The 21,972-nt window shown below is 50.4% G+C and overlaps 1 protein-coding gene and 1 non-coding gene across 4 annotated transcripts in view; both read right to left on the reverse strand.

The window, feature by feature from the left end:
• snapc4 (small nuclear RNA activating complex, polypeptide 4) overlaps positions 1-21,972 on the reverse strand; it is a 98,896-nt gene that overhangs the window by 48,921 nt on the left and 28,003 nt on the right. For 2 of the 3 annotated variants that reach the window (XM_072488880.1, XM_072488877.1), the window contains exons 2-4: positions 8,243-8,286; positions 6,701-6,877; positions 4,514-4,636 (exon numbers count right to left, since the gene is read on the reverse strand). In XM_072488880.1, coding sequence (XP_072344981.1) covers positions 4,514-4,636; positions 6,701-6,877; positions 8,243-8,286 — 344 coding nt within the window. The remainder of the gene's footprint in view (positions 1-4,513; positions 4,637-6,700; positions 6,878-8,242; positions 8,287-21,972) is intronic. The other variant, XM_072488878.1, reaches the window with a different exon arrangement.
• LOC140399514 (Z30 small nucleolar RNA) lies at positions 10,998-11,093 on the reverse strand. Its single transcript, XR_011937713.1, has one exon. It is a non-coding gene; the product is annotated as a Z30 small nucleolar RNA (small nucleolar RNA).

Below are 21,972 nucleotides of genomic sequence, written 5' to 3' on the forward strand. Positions count from 1 at the left end.
CTCGGGAGGACCACCATCTTAACCGCCTGCACCCTCCCTGCCAGTGACAGGGATACCATATCCCATCTCTTGAAATCCTCCTCCATTTGTTCCACCACCGCGTTAAATTTTAACCTATGCAATGTGCCCCAATTCTTGGCTATCTGGATCCCCAGGTAACGAAAGTCCCTTGTTACCTTCCTCAACGGTAGGTCCTCTATTTCTCTACTCTGCTCCCCTGGATGCACCACAAACAACTCACTTTTCCCCATGTTCAATTTATACCCTGAAAAATCCCCAAACTCCCCAAGTATCCACATTATTTCTGGCATCCCCTCCGCCGGTCTGCCACGTATAGTAGCAAATCGTCCGCATACAAAGATACCCGTGTTCTTCTCCTCCTCTAAGTACTCCCCTCCACTTCTTGGAACCCCTCAACGCTATCGCCAGGGGCTCAATCGCCAGTGCAAACAATAATGGGGACAGAGGGCATCCCTGCCTTGTCCCTCTATGGAGCCGAAAATATGCAGATCCCGTCCATTCGTGACGACGCTCGCCATCGGGGCCCTATACAACAGCTGCACCCATCTAACATACCCCTCTCCAAAACCAAATCTCCTCCACACCTCCCACAAATTATCCCACTCCACTCTATCAAATGCTTTCTCGGCATCCATCGCCACTACTATCTCCGTTTCCCCTCTGGTGGGGCCATCATCATTACCCCTAACAGCCTCCGTATATTCGTGTTCAGCTGTCTCCCCTTCACAAACCCAGTTTGGTCCTCGTGGACCACCCCCCGGGACACATTCCTCTATTCTCATTGCCATTACCTTGGCCAGGATCTTGGCATCTACATTTAGGAGGGAAATAGGTCTATAGGACCCGCATTGTAGCGGGTCCTTTTCCTTCTTTAAGAGAAGCGATATCGTTGCTTCAGACATAGTCGGGGGGCAGTTGTCCCCTTTCCTTTGCCTCATTAAAGGTCTTCGTCAATACCGGGGCGAGCAAGTCCACATATTCTATAGAATTCGACTGGGAATCCATCCGGTCCCGGGGCCTTTCCCGCCTGCATGCTCCTAATTCCTTTCACCACTTCTTCTACCTCGATCTGTGCTTCCAGTCCCACCCTTTCCTGCTCTTCCACCTTGGGAAATTCCAGCCGATCCAAGAAGCCCATCATGCTCTCCCTCCCATCCGGGGGTTGAGCTTCATATAATTTTTTATAAAATGTCTTGAACACTCCATTCACTCTCTCTGCTCCCCGCTCCATCTCTCCTTCCTCATCCCTCACTCCCCCTATTTCCCTCGCTGCTCCCCTTTTCCTCAATTGGTGTGCCAGCAACCTGCTCGCCTTCTCCCCATATTCGTACTGTACACCCTGTGCCTTCCTCCATTGTGCCTCTGCAGTGCCTGTAGTCAGCAAGTCAAATTCTACATGTAGCCTTTGCCTTTCCCTGTACAGTCCCTCCTCCGGTGCTTCCGCATATTGTCTGTCCACCCTCAAAAGTTCTTGCAGCAACCGCTCCCGTTCCTTACTCTCCTGCTTCCCTTTATGTGCCCTTATTGATATCAGCTCCCCTCTAACCACCGCCTTCAACGCCTCCCAGACCACTCCCACCTGGACCTCCCCATTATCATTGAGTTCCAAGTACTTTTCAATGCACCCCCTCACCCTTAGACACACCCCCCTCATCTGCCATTAGTCCCATGTCCATTCTCCAGGGTGGGCGCCCTCCTGTTTCCTCCCCTATCTCCAAGTCTACCCAGTGTGGAGCGTGATCCGAAATGGCTATAGCCGTATACTCCGTTCCCCTCACCTTCGGGATCAACGCCCTTCCCAGCACAAAAAAGTCTATTCGCGAGTAGACTTTATGGACATAGGAGAAAAACGAGAACTCCTTACTCCTAGGTCTGCTAAATCTCCACGGGTCTACACCTCCCACCTGCTCCATAAAATCTTTAAGTACCTTGGCTGCTGCCGGCCTCCTTCCAGTCCTGGACTTCGACCTATCCAGCCCTGGTTCCAACACCGTATTAAAATCTCCCCCCATTATCAGCTTTCCCATCTCTAGGTCCGGAATGCGTCCTAGCATCCGCCTCATAAAATTGGCATCATCCCAGTTCGGGGCATATACGTTTACCAAAACCACCGTCTCCCCCTGTAGTTTGCCACTCACCATCACGTATCTGCCCCCGTTATCCGCCACTATAGTCTTTGCCTCGAACATTACCCGCTTCCCCACTAATATAGCCACCCCCCTGTTTTTCGCATCTAGCCCCGAATGGAACACCTGCCCCACCCATCCTTTGCGTAGCCTAACCTGGTCTATCAGTCTCAGGTGCGTTTCCAGTAACATAACCACATCTGCCTTAAGTTTCTTAAGGTGTGCGAGTACCCGTGCCCTCTTTATCGGCCCGTTCAGCCCTCTCACGTTCCACGTGATCAGCCGAGTTGGGGGGCTTCCTACCACCCCCTTGTCGATTAGCCATCACCTTTTTCCAGCTCCTCACCCAGTTCCCACGCAGCTGTATCTCCCCCAGGCGGTGCCCCCCCCCGCCCATACCAGCTCCCCCCTCTCCCCAGCAGCAGCAACCCAGTAATTCCTCCCCCCCCCCCCCCCCCCCCCCCCCCGCTAGCGTAATTACTCCCCCCATGTTGCTCCCAGAAGTCAGCAAACTCTGGCCAACCTCGGCTCGCACCGTCCGACGCCCCCTCCTTCCTGCTTCTCTATTCCCGCCATGATTATCATAGCGCGGGAACCAAGCCCGCGCTTCTCCCTTGGCCCCGCCCCCAATGGCCAACGCCCCATCTCCTCCACCTCCCCTCCCCTCCTCCCCCCATCACCACCTGTGGAAGAGAGAAAAGTTACCACATCGCAGGATTAGTACATAAAACTCCTCTTTCCCCCCTTTTTAACCCCCCTCTTCGCCCCCCACATTCGCCCCACCACTTTGTTCAAACGTTCTTTTTAATAACCCGCTCATTCCAGTTTTTCTTCCACAATAAAAGTCCACGCTTCATCCGCCGTCTCAAAGTAGTGGTGCCTCCCGCGATATGTGACCCACAGTCTTGCCGGTTAGCAGCATTCCAAATTTTATCTTCTTTTTATGAAGCACCGCCTTGGCCCGATTAAAGCTCGCCCTCCTTCTCGCCACCTCCACACTCCAGTCTTGATAAACACGGATCACCGCGTTCTCCCATTTACTGCTCCGAATTTTCTTTGCCCATCTAAGGACCATTTCTCTATCCTTAAAACGGAGGAATCTCACCACTATGGCTCTGGGAATTTCTCCTGCTCTCAGTCCTCGCGCCATCACTCGGTATGCTCCCTCCACCTCCAACGGACCCGCCGGGGCCTCCGCTCCCATTAACGAGTGCAGCATCGTGCTCACATATGCCCCGACGTCCGCTCCCTCCGCACCTTCAGGAAGAATCCTCAGGTTGTTCCTCCTTGCGTTGTTCTCCAGTGCCTCCAACCTTTCCACACATCGTTTCTGATGTGCCTCATGCGTCTCCGTCTTCACCACCAGGCCCTGTATGTCGTCCTCATTCTCGGCTGCCTTTGCCTTCACGACCCGAAGCTCCCGCTCCTGGGTCTTTTGTTCCTCCTTTAGCCCTTCGATCGCCTGTAGTATCGGGGCCAACAGCTCTTTCTTCATTTTTGAGCTCTTCCACACAGCATTTCAAGAACTCTTGTTGTTCAGGGCCCCATGTTAAACTGCCACCTTCCGACGCCATCTTGGTTTTTGCTTGCCTTCCTTGCCGCTGTTCTAAAGGATCCACTGCAATCCGGCCACTTTCTCCTCCTTTTTTCATCCGTATCCAGGGGGGATTCCCTTCTGGTTTACCGCACAGTGTTTGTAGCCGTCAAAATTGCCGTTGGGGCTCCTATCAAGAGCCCAAAAGTCCGTTTCACCGGGAGCTGCCGAAACATGCGACTCAGCTGGTCATCGCCGCACCCGGAAGTGCAAGCGGCCTTCAAAATGGCCAGGAACAGATTTCTAAAAATCATCAGTGCGCATGCTCAGTGTGGCCGCATTTTTAAAATATGGTCGGTGCCCTTTTTTTCTTCCAAGTTCGGGGGGGGGTCAAAGGGACCATTGGGCCCAAAGGGACCCAAAACCATTTCCTCCATTTTTGTCAGCAACAAACAAGGTAAGAGAAAATGGTGGGTCGTGCAGGCCGGCCGGCGTGGGGCGCGCAGGCCGGCAGTCAGGAGTACGCCATATGGCCCCTCGAGTCCACTCCACCTTTTACAACTGAATCTGCCGGCCCGGTCACCTGACACGACAAACTTCCAGAGTCAGTTTTCAGCTTCCAACAATAATTCACTGAATCAGAGAAAGGGACCTGCTTCTCCCATTCCCGGAAAAAAGCTCAAATGTTAGAGAACATCAACTATCAGGGGAGAGGCACAAGCTCCAGCTGGGAAAGGTGACAGATCCCGTCCGTCAAACAGCTGAATCATCCAGCACCAGAAACAAACCGACATATTCACAAAGTTAAATTATCAAGTTCAAAGATACTCACAAGGCCAGTGACTTTATCCCTGAAATACGGCCTCAGGAAGTGGCCCAGGTACAAGGTGGCAGGCTGGTCCTTGGATTTTGTTTTTTCAGTCCCGCGTCCAGCGAGGTCACCCATGATTTCAGTCTGCAGGAGAGAGTAAGGATACTGTGCGTTCACTGCCAGAGCAGGGGCACTGCCTGGATATGGTCACCATACCACAGGAAGGATACAAGGATATGCCCAGCAACTACAGACCAGTGAGTTTAACCTTGGTGGTGGGGGAGCTTCTGGAAACAATAATGCGGGACAAAATTAATAATCACTTGGGACAAGTGGGGATGACTTAAGGAAAACTAGCATGGATTGTGTCAGGAAAATCACGTTCAGCAAACTTGATTGAGCTAATAGCAGAGAGGGTTGATGAGGGAAACCAGTTGGTGTGATGCACTTGAACTTCCAGAAGACAACTGATAAAGTACCATATGACAGGCTTGTCAGCAAAGTTAAAATCCATGGAATAAACGGGACGATGAGTGGTAGCATGAATACCAAGTTGGCCAAGTGAATAGCCATGAAGGGTTGTTCTTTTGGATTGGAGGACATATTGTGAGGCTCCCCGGAGAACCACTGCTTTTCTTGACCTATGTTAACGGTGTAGACTTGTGTGCTCAGGAACGATGAGGATGTGAAGAGGAGAGTGTCAGACTTCAAGAGGACATGAGCAGCCTGCTGGAATGGGCAGACACATGGCAGATGAAATTTGATGTAGAGAATTGCAAAGTGATTCATTTTGGAAGAATGAAGAGAGGCAATATAAAATGAAGGGTACAGAAACAGAAAAGCTTGGGAGTATATGCGCATACATATTTGAAGATGGCAGGGCAGGTTGAGAATGTGGTGAATAAGGCATAAGGAATCCTGGGTTTTATAAATAAAGGCAATAAAGAGTGTGGCGGAGGCAGATTCAATCATGGCTACAAATAATAAATTGGGGCATTGAGGAGCCGGGTTCGATCCCGGGTCACTGTCCGTGTGGAGTTTGCACATTCTCCCCGTTTCTGCGTGGGTCTCACCCCCACAACCCAAAATGGTGTGCAGGGTAGGTGAATTGGCCAGGCTAAAATTGCTGTTTAATTGGAAAAACAGAATTGGGTACTCTTAATTTTATTTTAAAAAATGAACTGGATCAATATCTGGAGAGAACAAATTGCAGAGCTACAGGAACAGGATGGGATTAGGCCGGTTGCTCTTCCAGAGGGCAGCATGGGCGCAATGGCCTCCATGTGGATTGTAACCACTACAGTGGTTACTGGCCTTTGATGGAGTGCATTAAAGAACACTGCAGCTAAATGGGTTAAGGACCAGTTATATAATCTAAGCATTGCATTACTGAGTATAAAAGAAGAACTAATCAAAATTTCACTAAGTTAGAGAGAGAGAGAAATTATATATTCTGGTTGGTGAGTTCAGAACCTTAAATTAGAGCTCGGTGGATGAGGGGCAACATAGGAAGTGCTCCTTCACATAAGAGGGTAATGGAATTCTGGAGCGTACTTCTCCCAGGAGCTGAAGCCTAATCGAATGGCAGGACAGGATCGAGTGGCTGAATGGCCTCCTTGCGTTGTTCACAGACCTGGTCGCTGTCAACACGGTAAATCCAGCAGTGGTGAGGGATTGTAGACATCGGCGGGTCCCCCTCTCAGACCCCGTGGTGGGATTAGTCACAGGCAGCCCAGGAGCAGGCATTTCACATCGATTCTGCTGCAGCCCCTGGGTTCGGATGCCACTGGCAGCTCCAGTATAAAGAGGGGCAAGGTTCAGAGAAGATGCACGAGGTAAGTTTTTTTTTTTTACGCAGAGGGTAGTGGGTGCCTGGAACTCGCTGCCGGAGGAGGTGGTGGAAGCAGGGACAATAGTAACGTTTAAGGGGCATCTTGACAAATAGATGAATAGGATGGGAATAGAGGGATACGGACCCCGGAAGTGTAGAGGATTTTAGTTTAGACGAGGAGCATGGTCGGCGCAGGGTTGGAGGGCCGAAGGGCCTGTTCTTGTGCAGTACTTTTCTTTGTTTTTTGTCTTTGTAGGGTTGGGGGGGGGGTGGGGGGGGGGGGGGTGGGGGGGAGGGGGGGGAGTGCAGCTCCGCTCCCCAAGGAACTCGTGTCCCCCCTCTTCCCCCAAAACCAGTTCAAGTAGTCACACACTGACCTGTTGCTCCTTATTGTGGGTGAGCAGCAGTTCAACGTCTTGCAGCTTCTCCACAATCACCTCTTGGTAAACCAGGTTCATCTGCAGGCAGGTCTCGGGGTCCTCGGGGAGGTCGTCACCCTCATCGTCCACATTGTCTGGGAACGAAGGCAATATGTCCCCAGTGACAGCCTGCTCCTGGACACAAACCAAAAGTTACTGCTGCCATCTTCCCCTCTACATTTTCTTAAAAACAGGACTAGGGCGACACCTGTGGATGTTGCCCATATCTTGCCACAAGAGATACAATAAAGGGTGTGATAACGGGACACTCAGGAAGTAACAGTGGGAGTCAACATGGGATTTTACGAAAGGGAAATAATGTTCGACAAACCTGTTGGGTTTTTTGAGGATGTAACTAGCAGAATAGAAAAGGGGGAAACCAGTGGATGTGGTATATTTAAACTTTCAGAAAGCTTTTGATAAAGTTTCACACACTAGGTTAAAGAGCACATGGGCATATCCGCACGGATTGAGAACTGGTTAATGGACAGAAAACATTAGGATTGGGTCATTTTCAGGTTGGCAGGCTGTGACTAGTGGGGTACTGCAAGGAGCAGTGCTTGGGCCCTCAGCTATTTACAATCTCGGCTTTTTTTTTAAACGTTTACATTATCGTCAAATTAATCCCTACTAACTGTTGCAAGGCACTAACAGACAGATCTCCCCTCTCCAGAAACACCGGAGAATTGCAAGTAGCCATTTTGGTTTTTCACTGAATATAGCAAATGAAATGTGAAACCTTGTTTGTTTAAACTTTGGAAAATTCCAGTGGACCGGTTTCAGTCATTAATTCAAATCCTGCAGGAGTGCCCAAATTATAACAATTTTGCCAGATAACTTTTTTAAAAGATGAAAACAGGGCAGCACAGCGATGCAGTGGGTTAGCATTGATGTCTCACAGCGCCGAGGTCCCAGGTTCGATCCGGTCTCTGGGTCACTGTCCGTGTGGAGTTTGCACATTCTCCCCGTGTCTCGCACCCCCACAACCCAAAGGTATGCAGGGTAGGTGGATTGGCCACGCTGAATTGCCCCTTAATTGGAAGGGGGGGGGGGGGGAGAGAGAAGAACTGGGTACTTTAAATTAAAAAAAGAGATGAACTCTCCAGTGACCAATGGAAACCAGCGAAGGATAAGATGTCACATTTTATGACAGCAAGCTAAATTACTCAGGAGGAACTAATGCAGCAAGCTAGCTGGGGCGGACGTGGCCGCACCTCCCCCCCCCCCCCCACCTCATGCGGACTGGGACCCCCCCATCCCCAGTCTGGGATGGGCCCTCCTCCTCGGGGCCCATTATAAATGTTTACATATATCACACAGACACATCTGTTGGTGCCTATTCCACATTAATCAGTTTTTGTGGTGCAATTCTTCAATATAATCAGAACGTTTCTCAGGGATTCCTTCAGCATCCTTGGGAGGTCAAAAGGGAAAAGTTGAGGAAGTGGCTGATGTGCAGAGATACAGCACAGGAACTGAGCAATGCAACTTCATTCTTACCAGAGATGTACAGGCACCTTTCTCATCTTCCTCATCAACAAATCCTGTCAACGTAAAAAATATTGTTATCCAAAACTTGCGGCAAGCCAGCAGGAAGAGACAGTGGGAATTTTCTAAACAGTGGGAACTAAACAGCAACAAGGGGACTCCGAACACTCATCAGCACAGACCCAGTAATCTCGTGCCTTGTCAACACACATTCCAGTTAAATCAGGGTAAATAAACGGGCAGAGTGCAACACAATTCAAACCTACGGGGTATTATACGCTGCATTTTGAACCCCACTGTTCATTTTAAATGTACCTGCCTTGTGTGAGAGTGTATATCTGTCAGTATCTATCACTGCCTAGTATGCAGAGTGTTTCTCTGTCCGTATCTATCACTGCCTTGTGTGCAGAGTGTATATCTGTCCGTATCTATCACTGCCTTGTATGCAGAGTGTTTCACTGTCCGTATCTATCACTGCCTTGTGTGCAGAGTGGATATCTGTCAGTATCTATCACTGCTTTGTATGCAGAGTGTATATCTGTCAGTATCCATCACTGCCTTGTGTGCAGAGTGTATATCTGTCCGTATCTATCACTGCCTTGTATGCAGAGTGGTTTTCTGTCCGTATCTATCACTGCCTTGTGTGCAGAGTGTATATCTGTCCGTATCTATCACTGCCTTGTGTGCAGAGTGTATATCTGTCAGTATCTATCACTGCCTTGTGTGCAGTGTATATCTGTCAGTATCTATCACTGCTTTGTGTGCAGAGTTTATATCTGTCCGTATCTATCACTGCTTTGTGTGCAGAGTGTATATCTGTCAGTATCTATCACTGCCTTGTGTGCAGAGTGTATATCTGTCCGTTTCTATCACTGCCTTGTGTGAGAGTGTATATCTGTCAGTATCTATCACTGCCTTGTGTGCAGAGTGTATATCTGTCAGTACCTATCACTGCCTTGTGTGCAGAGTGTATATCGGTCAGTATCTATCACTGCCTTGTGTGCAGAGTGTATATCGGTCAGTATCTATCACTGCCTTGTGTGCAGAGTGTATATCTGTCCGTATCTATCACTGCCTTGTGTGCAGAGTGTATATCTGTCCGTATCTATCACTGCCTTGTGTGCAGAGTGTATATCGGTCAGTATCTATCACTGCCTTGTGTGCAGAGTGTTTCACTGTCCGTATCTATCACTGCCTTGTGTGAGAGTTTATATCTGTCCGTATCTATCACTGCCTTGTGTGCAGAGTGTATATCTGTCCGTATCTATCACTGCCTTGTGTGCAGAGTGGATATCTGTCCGTATCTATCACTGCCTTGTGTGAGAGTTTATATCTGTCAGTATCTATCACTGCCTTGTGTGCAGAGTGTATATCTGTCAGTATCTATCACTGCCTTGTGTGCAGAGTGTATATCGGTCAGTATCTATCACTGCCTAGTATGCAGAGTGTTTCTCTGTCCGTATCTATCACTGCCTTGTGTGCAGAGTGTATATCTGTCCGTATCTATCACTGCCTTGTATGCAGAGTGTTTCACTGTCCGTATCTATCACTGCCTTGTGTGCAGAGTGGATATCTGTCAGTATCTATCACTGCTTTGTATGCAGAGTGTATATCTGTCAGTATCCATCACTGCCTTGTGTGCAGAGTGTATATCTGTCCGTATCTATCACTGCCTTGTATGCAGAGTGGTTTTCTGTCCGTATCTATCACTGCCTTGTGTGCAGAGTGTATATCTGTCCGTATCTATCACTGCCTTGTGTGCAGAGTGTATATCTGTCAGTATCTATCACTGCCTTGTGTGCAGTGTATATCTGTCAGTATCTATCACTGCTTTGTGTGCAGAGTTTATATCTGTCCGTATCTATCACTGCTTTGTGTGCAGAGTGTATATCTGTCAGTATCTATCACTGCCTTGTGTGCAGAGTGTATATCTGTCCGTTTCTATCACTGCCTTGTGTGAGAGTGTATATCTGTCAGTATCTATCACTGCCTTGTGTGCAGAGTGTATATCTGTCAGTACCTATCACTGCCTTGTGTGCAGAGTGTATATCGGTCAGTATCTATCACTGCCTTGTGTGCAGAGTGTATATCGGTCAGTATCTATCACTGCCTTGTGTGCAGAGTGTATATCTGTCCGTATCTATCACTGCCTTGTGTGCAGAGTGTATATCTGTCCGTATCTATCACTGCCTTGTGTGCAGAGTGTATATCGGTCAGTATCTATCACTGCCTTGTGTGCAGAGTGTTTCACTGTCCGTATCTATCACTGCCTTGTGTGAGAGTTTATATCTGTCCGTATCTATCACTGCCTTGTGTGCAGAGTGTATATCTGTCCGTATCTATCACTGCCTTGTGTGCAGAGTGGATATCTGTCCGTATCTATCACTGCCTTGTGTGCAGAGTGTTTCACTGTCCGTATCTATCACTGCCTTGTGTGAGAGTTTATATCTGTCAGTATCTATCACTGCCTTGTGTGCAGAGTGTATATCTGTCAGTATCTATCACTGCCTTGTGTGCAGAGTGTATATCGGTCAGTATCTATCACTGCCTTGTGTGCAGAGTGTATATCGGTCAGTATCTATCACTGCCTTGTGTGCAGAGTGTATATCTGTCCGTATCTATCACTGCCTTGTGTGCAGAGTGTATATCTGTCCGTATCTATCACTGCCTTGTGTGCAGAGTGTATATCGGTCAGTATCTATCACTGCCTTGTGTGCAGAGTGTATATCTATTACTCCCCACCTAACGGTTCAACCCAGGTTTATATTGGCTCAGAGAGAAGATTCAATGTTCATCTCCTGGTCAGAGGCACCCCACAGGGATTTGCCAATACCAGGTCACCATACTGCAACTCATCATAGCCTTCAATCCCTATTCACATCACATCAAAGGTCAGGGTCACATTCAAATCTCTTGCACTCCTCCATTGCAATTGGTGTCTATTCTGAACACTCTCAGGACAGGTACAGCACGGGGTTAGATACAGAATAAAGTTCCCTCTACACTGTCCCCATCAAACACTCCCAGGACAGGTACAGCACGGGGTTAGATACAGAGTAAAGCTCCCTCTGCACAGTCCCCATCAAACACTCCCAGGACAGGTACAGCACGGGGTTAGATACAGAGTAAAGCTCCCTCCACACTGTCCCCATCAAACACTCCCAGGACAGGTACAGCACGGGGTTAGATACAGAGTAAAGCTCCCTCTACACTGTTCACCATCAAACACTCCTAGGGCAGGTACAGCACGGGGTTAGATACAGAGTAAAGCTCCCTCTACACTGTTCACCATCAAACACTCCCAGGACATGTACAGCACGGGGTTAGATACAGAGTAAAGCTCCCTCTACACTGTCCCCATCAAACACTCCCAGGACAGGTACAGCACGGGGTTAGATAGAGTAAAGCCCCCTCTACACTGTCCCCATCAAACACTCCCAGGACAGGTACAGCACGGGGTTAGATACAGAGTAACGCTCCCTCTACACTGTCCCCATCAAACACTCCCAGGACAGGTACAGCACGGGGTTAGATACAGAGTAAAGCTCCCTCTACACTGCCCTCATCAAACACTCCCAGGACAGGTACAGCACGGTGTTAGATACAGAGTAAAGCTCCTCCTACACTGTCCCCATCAAGCACACCCAGGACAGGTACAGCACGGGGTTAGATAGAGTAAAGCTCCCTCTACACTGTTCACCATCAAACACGCCCAGGACAGGTACAGCACGGGGTTAGATACAGAGTAAAGCTCCCTCAACACTGTCACCATCAAACACTCCCAGGACAGGTACAGCACGGGGTTAGATACAGAGTAAAGCTACCTCGACACTGTCCCCATCAAACACTCCCAGGACAGGTACAGCACGGGGTTAGATACAGAGTAAAGCTCCCTCTACACTGTCCCCATCAAACACTCTCAGGACAGGTACAGCACGGGGTTAGATACAGAGCAAAGCTCCCTCTACACTGTCCCCATCAAACACTCCCAGGACAGGTACAGCACGGGGTTAGATACAGAGTAAAGCTACCTCGACACTGTCCCCATCAAACACTCCCAGGACAGGTACAGCACGGGGTTAGATACAGAGTAAAGCTACCTCGACACTGTCCCCATCAAACACTCCCAGGACAGGTACAGCACGGGGTTAGATACAGAGTAAAGCTCCCTCTACACTGTCCCCATCAAACACTCCCAGGACAGGTACAGCACGGGGTTAGATACAGAGTAAAGCTACCTCGACACTGTCCCCATCAAACAATCCCAGGACAGGTACAGCACAGGGTTAGATACAGAGTAAAGCTCCCTCGACACTGTCCCCATCAAACACTCCCAGGACAGGTACAGCACGGGGTTAGATACAGAGTAAAGCTCCCTCTACACTGTCCCCATCAAACACTCCCAGGACAGGTACAGCACGGGGTTAGATACAGAGTAAAGCCCCCTCTACACTGTCCCCATCAAACACTCCCAGGACAGGTACAGCACGGGGTTAGATACAGAGTAACGCTCCCTCTACACTGTCCCCATCAAACACTCCCAGGACAGGTACAGCACGGGGTTAGATACAGAGTAAAGCTCCCTCTACACTGCCCCCATCAAACACTCCCAGGACAGGTACAGCACGGTGTTAGATACAGAGTAAAGCTCCTCCTACACTGTCCCCATCAAGCACTCCCAGGACAGGTACAGCACGGGGTTAGATAGAGTAAAGCTCCCTCTACACTGTTCACCATCAAACACGCCCAGGACAGGTACAGCACGGGGTTAGATACAGAGTAAAGCTCCCTCAACACTGTCACCATCAAACACTCCCAGGACAGGTACAGCACGGGGTTAGATACAGAGTAAAGCTACCTCGACACTGTCCCCATCAAACACTCCCAGGACAGGTACAGCACGGGGTTAGATACAGAGTAAAGCTCCCTCTACACTGTCCCCATCAAACACTCCCAGGACAGGTACAGCACGGGGTTAGATACAGAGTAAAGCTCCCTCTACACTGTCCCCATCAAACACTCCCAGGACAGGTACAGCACGGGGTTAGATACAGAGTAAAGCTACCTCGACACTGTCCCCATCAAACACTCCCAGGACAGGTACAGCACGGGGTTAGATACAGAGTAAAGCTACCTCGACACTGTCCCCATCAAACAATCCCAGGACAGGTACAGCACGGGGTTAGATCCAGAGTAAAGCTACCTCGACACTGTCCCCATCAAACACTCCCAGGACAGGTACAGCACGGGGTTAGATACAGAGTAACGCTCCCTCTACACTGTCCCCATCAAACACTCCCAGGACAGGTACAGCACGGGGTTAGATACAGAGTAACGCTCCCTCTACACTGTCCCCATCAAACACTCCCAGGACAGGTACAGCACGGGGTTAGATACAGAGTAACGCTCCCTCTACACTGTCCCCATCAAACACTCCCAGGACAGGTACAGCACGGGGTTAGATACAGAGTAAAGCTCCCTCTACACTGCCCCCATCAAACACTCCCAGGACAGGTACAGCACGGTGTTAGATACAGAGTAAAGCTCCTCCTACACTGTCCCCATCAAGCACTCCCAGGACAGGTACAGCACGGGGTTAGATAGAGTAAAGCTCCCTCTACACTGTTCACCATCAAACACGCCCAGGACAGGTACAGCACGGGGTTAGATACAGAGTAAAGCTCCCTCAACACTGTCACCATCAAACACTCCCAGGACAGGTACAGCACGGGGTTAGATACAGAGTAAAGCTACCTCGACACTGTCCCCATCAAACACTCCCAGGACAGGTACAGCACGGGGTTAGATACAGAGTAAAGCTCCCTCTACACTGTCCCCATCAAACACTCCCAGGACAGGTACAGCACGGGGTTAGATACAGAGTAAAGCTCCCTCTACACTGTCCCCATCAAACACTCCCAGGACAGGTACAGCACGGGGTTAGATACAGAGTAAAGCTACCTCGACACTGTCCCCATCAAACACTCCCAGGACAGGTACAGCACGGGGTTAGATACAGAGTAAAGCTACCTCGACACTGTCCCCATCAAACAATCCCAGGACAGGTACAGCACGGGGTTAGATCCAGAGTAAAGCTACCTCGACACTGTCCCCATCAAACACTCCCAGGACAGGTACAGCACGGGGTTAGATACAGAGTAACGCTCCCTCTACACTGTCCCCATCAAACACTCCCAGGACAGGTACAGCACGGGGCTAGATACAGAGTAAAGCTACCTCGACACTGTCCCCATCAAACACTCCCAGGACAGGTACAGCACGGGGTTAGATACAGAGTAAAGCTACCTCGACACTGTCCCCATCAAACAGTCCCAGGACAGGTACAGCACGGGGTTAGATACAGAGTAAAGCTCCCTCGACACTGTCCCCATCAAACACTCCCAGGACAGGTACAGCACGGGGTTAGATACAGAGTAAAGCTCCCTCTACACTGTCCCCATCAAACACTCCCAGGACAGGTACAGCACGGGGTTAGATACAGAGTAAAGCTACCTCGACACTGTCCCCATCAAACACTCCCAGGACAGGTACAGCACGGGGTTAGATACAGAGTAAAGCTACCTCGACACTGTCCCCATCAAACACTCCCAGGACAGGTACTACACGGGGTTAGATACAGAGTAAAGCTCCCTCTACACTGTCCCCATCAAACTCTCCCAGGACAGGTACAGCACGGGGTTAGATACAGAGTAAAGCTACCTCGACACTGTCCCCATCAAACTCTCCCAGGACAGGTACAGCACGGGGTAAGATACAGAGTAAAGCTCCCTCTACACTGTCCCCATCAAACTCTCCCAGGACAGGTACAGCACGGGGTTAGATACAGAGTAAAGCTCCCTCTACACTGTCCCCATCAAACACTCCCAGGACAGGTACAGCACGGGGTTAGATACAGAGTAAAGCTTCCTCTACACTGTCCCCATCAAACACTCCCAGGACAGGTACAGCACGGGGTTAGATACAGAGTAAAGCTCCCTCTACACTGTCCCCATCAAACACTCCCAGGACAGGTGCAGCACAGGGTTAGATACAGAGTAAAGCTTCCTCCACACTGTCCCCATCAAACACTCCCAGGACAGGTACAGCACGGGGTTAGATACAGAGTAAAGCTACCTCGACACTGTCCCCATCAAACACTCCCAGGACAGGTACAGCACGGGGTTAGATACAGAGTAAAGCTACCTCGACACTGTCCCCATCAAACACTCCCAGGACAGGTACAACACGGGGTTAGATACAGAGTAAAGCTCCCTCTACACTGTCCCCATCAAACTCTCCCAGGACAGGTACAGCACGGGGTTAGATACAGAGTAAAGCTACCTCGACACTGTCCCCATCAAACTCTCCCAGGACAGGTACAGCACGGGGTAAGATACAGAGTAAAGCTCCCTCGACACTGTCCCCATCAAACTCTCCCAGGACAGGTACAGCACGGGGTTAGATACAGAGTAAAGCTCCCTCTACACTGTCCCCATCAAACACTCCCAGGACAGGTACAGCACGGGGTTAGATACAGAGTAAAGCTTCCTCTACACTGTCCCCATCAAACACTCCCAGGACAGGTACAGCACGGGGTTAGATACAGAGTAAAGCTCCCTCTACACTGTCCCCATCAAACACTCCCAGGACAGGTGCAGCACAGGGTTAGATACAGAGTAAAGCTTCCTCCACACTGTCCCCATCAAACACTCCCAGGACAGGTACAGCACGGAGTTAGATACAGAGTAAAGCTCCCTCTACACTGTCCCCATCAAACACTCCCAGGACAGGTACAGCACGGGGTTAGATACAGAGTAAAGCTCCCTCTACACTGTCCCCATCAAACACTCCCAGGACAGGTACAGCACGGGGTTAGATACAGAGTAAATCTCCCTCTACACTGTCCCCATCAACACTCCCAGGACAGGTACAGCACGGGGATAGATACAGAGTAAAGCTCCCTCTACACTGTCCCCATCAAACACTCCCAGGACAGGTACAGCACGGGGTTAGATACAGAGTAAAGCTCCCTCTACACTGTCCCCATCAAACACTCCCAGGACAGGTACAGCACGGGGTTAGATACAGAATAAAGCTCCCTCTACACTGTCCCCATCAAACACTCCCAGGACAGGTACAGCACGGGGTTAGATACAGAGTAAAGCTCCCTCTACACTGTTCCCATCAAACACTCCCAGGACAGGTACAGCACGGGGTTAGATACAGAGTAAAGCCCCCTCTACACTGTCCCCATCAAACACTCCCAGGACAGGTACAGCACGGGGTTAGATACAGAGTAACGCTCCCTCTACACTGTCCCCATCAAACACTCCCAGGACAGGTACAGCACGGGGTTAGATACAGAGTAAAGCTCCCTCTACACTGCCCCCATCAAACACTCCCAGGACAGGTACAGCACGGTGTTAGATACAGAGTAAAGCTCCTCCTACACTGTCCCCATCAAGCACTCCCAGGACAGGTACAGCACGGGGTTAGATAGAGTAAAGCTCCCTCTACACTGTTCACCATCAAACACGCCCAGGACAGGTACAGCACGGGGTTAGATACAGAGTAAAGCTCCCTCAACACTGTCACCATCAAACACTCCCAGGACAGGTACAGCACGGGGTTAGATACAGAGTAAAGCTACCTCGACACTGTCCCCATCAAACACTCCCAGGACAGGTACAGCACGGGGTTAGATACAGAGTAAAGCTACCTCGACACTGTCCCCATCAAACACTCCCAGGACAGGTACAGCACGGGGTTAGATACAGAGTAAAGCTCCCTCTACACTGTTCCCATCAAACACTCCCAGGACAGGTACAGCACGGGGTTAGATACAGAGTAAAGCTCCCTCTACACTGTCCCCATCAAACCCTCCCAGGACAGGTACAGCATGGGGTTAGATACAGAGTAAAGCTCCCTCTACACTGTCCCCATCAAACACTCCCAGGACAGGTACAGCACGGGGTTAGATACAGAGTAAAGCTACCTCAACACTGTCCCCATCAAACACTCCCAGGACAGGTACAGCACGGGGTTAGATACAGAGTAAAGCTACCTCGACACTGTCCCCATCAAACAATCCCCATCAAACAATCCCAGGACAGGTACAGCACGGGGTTAGATCCAGAGTAAAGCTACCTCGACACTGTCCCCATCAAACACTCCCAGGACAGGTACAGCACGGGGTTAGATACAGAGTAACGCTCCCTCTACACTGTCCCCATCAAACACTCCCAGGACAGGTACAGCACGGGGTTAGATACAGAGTAAAGCTACTTCGACACTGTCCCCATCAAACAATCCCAGGACAGGTACAGCACAGGGTTAGATACAGAGTAAAGCTCCCTCGACACTGTCCCCATCAAACACTCCCAGGACAGGTACAGCACGGGGTTAGATACAGAGTAAAGCTCCCTCTACACTGTCCCCATCAAACACTCCCAGGACAGGTACAGCACGGGGTTAGATATAGAGTAAAGCTACCTCGACACTGTCCCCATCAAACACTCCCAGGACAGGTACAGCACGGGGTTAGATACAGAGTAAAGCTACCTCGACACTGTCCCCATCAAACACTCCCAGGACAGGTACAACACGGGGTTAGATACAGAGTAAAGCTCCCTCTACACTGTCCCCATCAAACTCTCCCAGGACAGGTACAGCACGGGGTTAGATACAGAGTAAAGCTACCTCGACACTGTCCCCATCAAACACTCCCAGGACAGGTACAACACGGGGTTAGATACAGAGTAAAGCTTCCTCTACACTGTCCCCATCAAACACTCCCAGGACAGGTACAGCACGGGGTTAGATACAGAGTAAAGCTCCCTCTACACTGTCCCCATCAAACACTCCCAGGACAGGTACAGCACGGGGTTAGATACAGAGTAAAGCTACCTCGACACTGTCCCCATCAAACAGTCCCAGGACAGGTACAGCACAGGGTTAGATACAGAGTAAAGCTCCCTCGACACTGTCCCCATCAAACACTCCCAGGACAGGTACAGCACGGGGTTAGATACAGAGTAAAGCTCCCTCTACACTGTCCCCATCAAACACTCCCAGGACAGGTACAGCACGGGGTTAGATACAGAGTAAAGCTACCTCGACACTGTCCCCATCAAACACTCCCAGGACAGGTACAGCACGGGGTTAGATACAGAGTAAAGCTACCTCGACACTGTCCCCATCAAACGCTCCCAGGACAGGTACAACACGGGGTTAGATACAGAGTAAAGCTCCCTCTACACTGTCCCCATCAAACTCTCCCAGGACAGGTACAGCACGGGGTTAGATACAGAGTAAAGCTACCTCGACACTGTCCCCATCAAACACTCCCAGGACAGGTACAACACGGGGTTAGATACAGAGTAAAGCTCCCTCTACACTGTCCCCATCAAACTCTCCCAGGACAGGTACAGCACGGGGTTAGATACAGAGTAAAGCTCCCTCTACACTGTCCCCATCAAACTCTCCCAGGACAGGTACAGCACGGGGTTAGATACAGAGTAAAGCTCCCTCTACACTGTCCCCATCAAACACTCCCAGGACAGGTACAGCACGGGGTTAGATACAGAGTAAAGCTTCCTCTACACTGTCCCCATCAAACACTCCCAGGACAGGTACAGCACGGGGTTAGATACAGAGTAAAGCTCCCTCTGCACTGTCCCCATCAAACACTCCCAGGACAGGTACAGCACGGGGTTAGATACAGAGTAAAGCTCCCTCTGCACTGTCCCCATCAAACACTCCCAGGACAGGTACAGCACGGGGTTAGATACAGAGTAAAGCTCCCTCTACACCGTCCCCATCAAACACTCCCAGGACAGGTGCAGCACGGGGTTAGATACAGAGTAAAGCTTCCTCCACACTGTCCCCATCAAACACTCCCAGGACAGGTACAGCACGGAGTTAGATACAGAGTAAAGCTCCCTCTACACTGTCCCCATCAAACACTCCCAGGACAGGTACAGCACGGGGTTAGATACAGAGTACAGCTCCCTCTACACTGTCCCCATCAAACACTCCCAGGACAGGTACAGCACGGGGTTAGATACAGAGTAAATCTCCCTCTACACTGTCCCCATCAACACTCCCAGGACAGGTACAGCACGGGGATAGATACAGAGTAAAGCTCCATCTACACTGTCCCCATCAAACACTCCCAGGACAGGTACAGCACGGGGTTAGATACAGAGTAAAGCTACCTCGACACTGTCCCCATCAAACACTCCCAGGACAGGTACAGCACGGGGTTAGATACAGAATAAAGCTCCCTCTACACTGTCCCCATCAAACACTCCCAGGACAGGTACAGCACGGGGTTAGATACAGAGTAAAGGTCCCTCTACACTGTTCCCATCAAACACTCCCAGGACAGGTACAGCACGGGGTTAGATACAGAGTAAAGCTCCCTCTACACTGTCCCCATCAAACCCTCCCAGGACAGGTACAGCATGGGGTTAGATACAGAGTAAAGCTCCCTCTACACTGTCCCCATCAAACACTCCCAGGACAGGTACAGCACGGGGTTAGATACAGAGTAAAGCTACCTCGACACTGTCCCCATCAAACACTCCCAGGACAGGTACAGCACGGGGTTAGATACAGAGTAAAGCTCCCTCTACACTGTCCCCATCAAACACTCCCAGGACAGGTACAGCACGGGGTTAGATACAGAGTAAAGCTCCCTCTACACTGTCCCCATCAAACACTCCCAGGACAGGTACAGCACGGGGTTAGATACAGAGTAAAGCTACCTCGACACTGTCCCCATCAAACACTCCCAGGACAGGTACAGCACGGGGTTAGATACAGAGTAAAGCTACCTCGACACTGTCCCCATCAAACAATCCCAGGACAGGTACAGCACGGGGTTAGATCCAGAGTAAAGCTACCTCGACACTGTCCCCATCAAACACTCCCAGGACAGGTACAGCACGGGGTTAGATACAGAGTAACGCTCCCTCTACACTGTCCCCATCAAACACTCCCAGGACAGGTACAGCACGGGGCTAGATACAGAGTAAAGCTACCTCGACACTGTCCCCATCAAACACTCCCAGGACAGGTACAGCACGGGGTTAGATACAGAGTAAAGCTACCTCGACACTGTCCCCATCAAACAGTCCCAGGACAGGTACAGCACGGGGTTAGATACAGAGTAAAGCTCCCTCGACACTGTCCCCATCAAACACTCCCAGGACAGGTACAGCACGGGGTTAGATACAGAGTAAAGCTCCCTCTACACTGTCCCCATCAAACACTCCCAGGACAGGTACAGCACGGGGTTAGATACAGAGTAAAGCTACCTCGACACTGTCCCCATCAAACACTCCCAGGACAGGTACAGCACGGGGTTAGATACAGAGTAAAGCTACCTCGACACTGTCCCCATCAAACACTCCCAGGACAGGTACAACACGGGGTTAGATACAGAGTAAAGCTCCCTCTACACTGTCCCCATCAAACTCTCCCAGGACAGGTACAGCACGGGGTTAGATACAGAGTAAAGCTACCTCGACACTGTCCCCATCAAACTCTCCCAGGACAGGTACAGCACGGGGTAAGATACAGAGTAAAGCTCCCTCTACACTGTCCCCATCAAACTCTCCCAGGACAGGTACAGCACGGGGTTAGATACAGAGTAAAGCTCCCTCTACACTGTCCCCATCAAACACTCCCAGGACAGGTACAGCACGGGGTTAGATACAGAGTAAAGCTTCCTCTACACTGTCCCCATCAAACACTCCCAGGACAGGTACAGCACGGGGTTAGATACAGAGTAAAGCTCCCTCTACACTGTCCCCATCAAACACTCCCAGGACAGGTGCAGCACGGGGTTAGATACAGAGTAAAGCTTCCTCCACACTGTCCCCATCAAACACTCCCAGGACAGGTACAGCACGGGGTTAGATACAGAGTAAAGCTCCCTCTACACTGTCCCCATCAAACACTCCCAGGACAGGTACAGCACGGGGTTAGATACAGAGTAAAGCTCCCTCTACACTGTCCCCATCAAACACTCCCAGGACAGGTACAGCACGGGGTTAGATACAGAGTAAATCTCCCTCTACACTGTCCCCATCAACACTCCCAGGACAGGTACAGCACGGGGATAGATACAGAGTAAAGCTCCCTCTACACTGTCCCCATCAAACACTCCCAGGACAGGTACAGCACGGGGTTAGATACAGAGTAAAGCTCCCTCTACACTGTCCCCATCAAACACTCCCAGGACAGGTACAGCACGGGGTTAGATACAGAATAAAGCTCCCTCTACACTGTCCCCATCAAACACTCCCAGGACAGGTACAGCACGGGGTTAGATACAGAGTAAATCTCCCTCTACACTGTCCCCATCAACACTCCCAGGACAGGTACAGCACGGGGATAGATACAGAGTAAAGCTCCCTCTACACTGTCCCCATCAAACACTCCCAGGACAGGTACAGCACGGGGTTAGATACAGAGTAAAGCTCCCTCTACACTGTCCCCATCAACACTCCCAGGACAGGTACAGCACGGGGATAGATACAGAGTAAAGCTCCCTCTACACTGTCCCCATCAAACACTCCCAGGACAGGTACAGCACGGGGTTAGATACAGAGTAAAGCTCCCTCTACACTGTCCCCATCAAACACTCCCAGGACAGGTACAGCACGGGGTTAGATACAGAATAAAGCTCCCTCTACACTGTCCCCATCAAACACTCCCAGGACAGGTACAGCACG

Source organism: Scyliorhinus torazame, chromosome 22, assembly GCF_047496885.1.
Source record: "Scyliorhinus torazame isolate Kashiwa2021f chromosome 22, sScyTor2.1, whole genome shotgun sequence".
Lineage (NCBI taxonomy): Eukaryota > Metazoa > Chordata > Chondrichthyes > Carcharhiniformes > Scyliorhinidae > Scyliorhinus > Scyliorhinus torazame.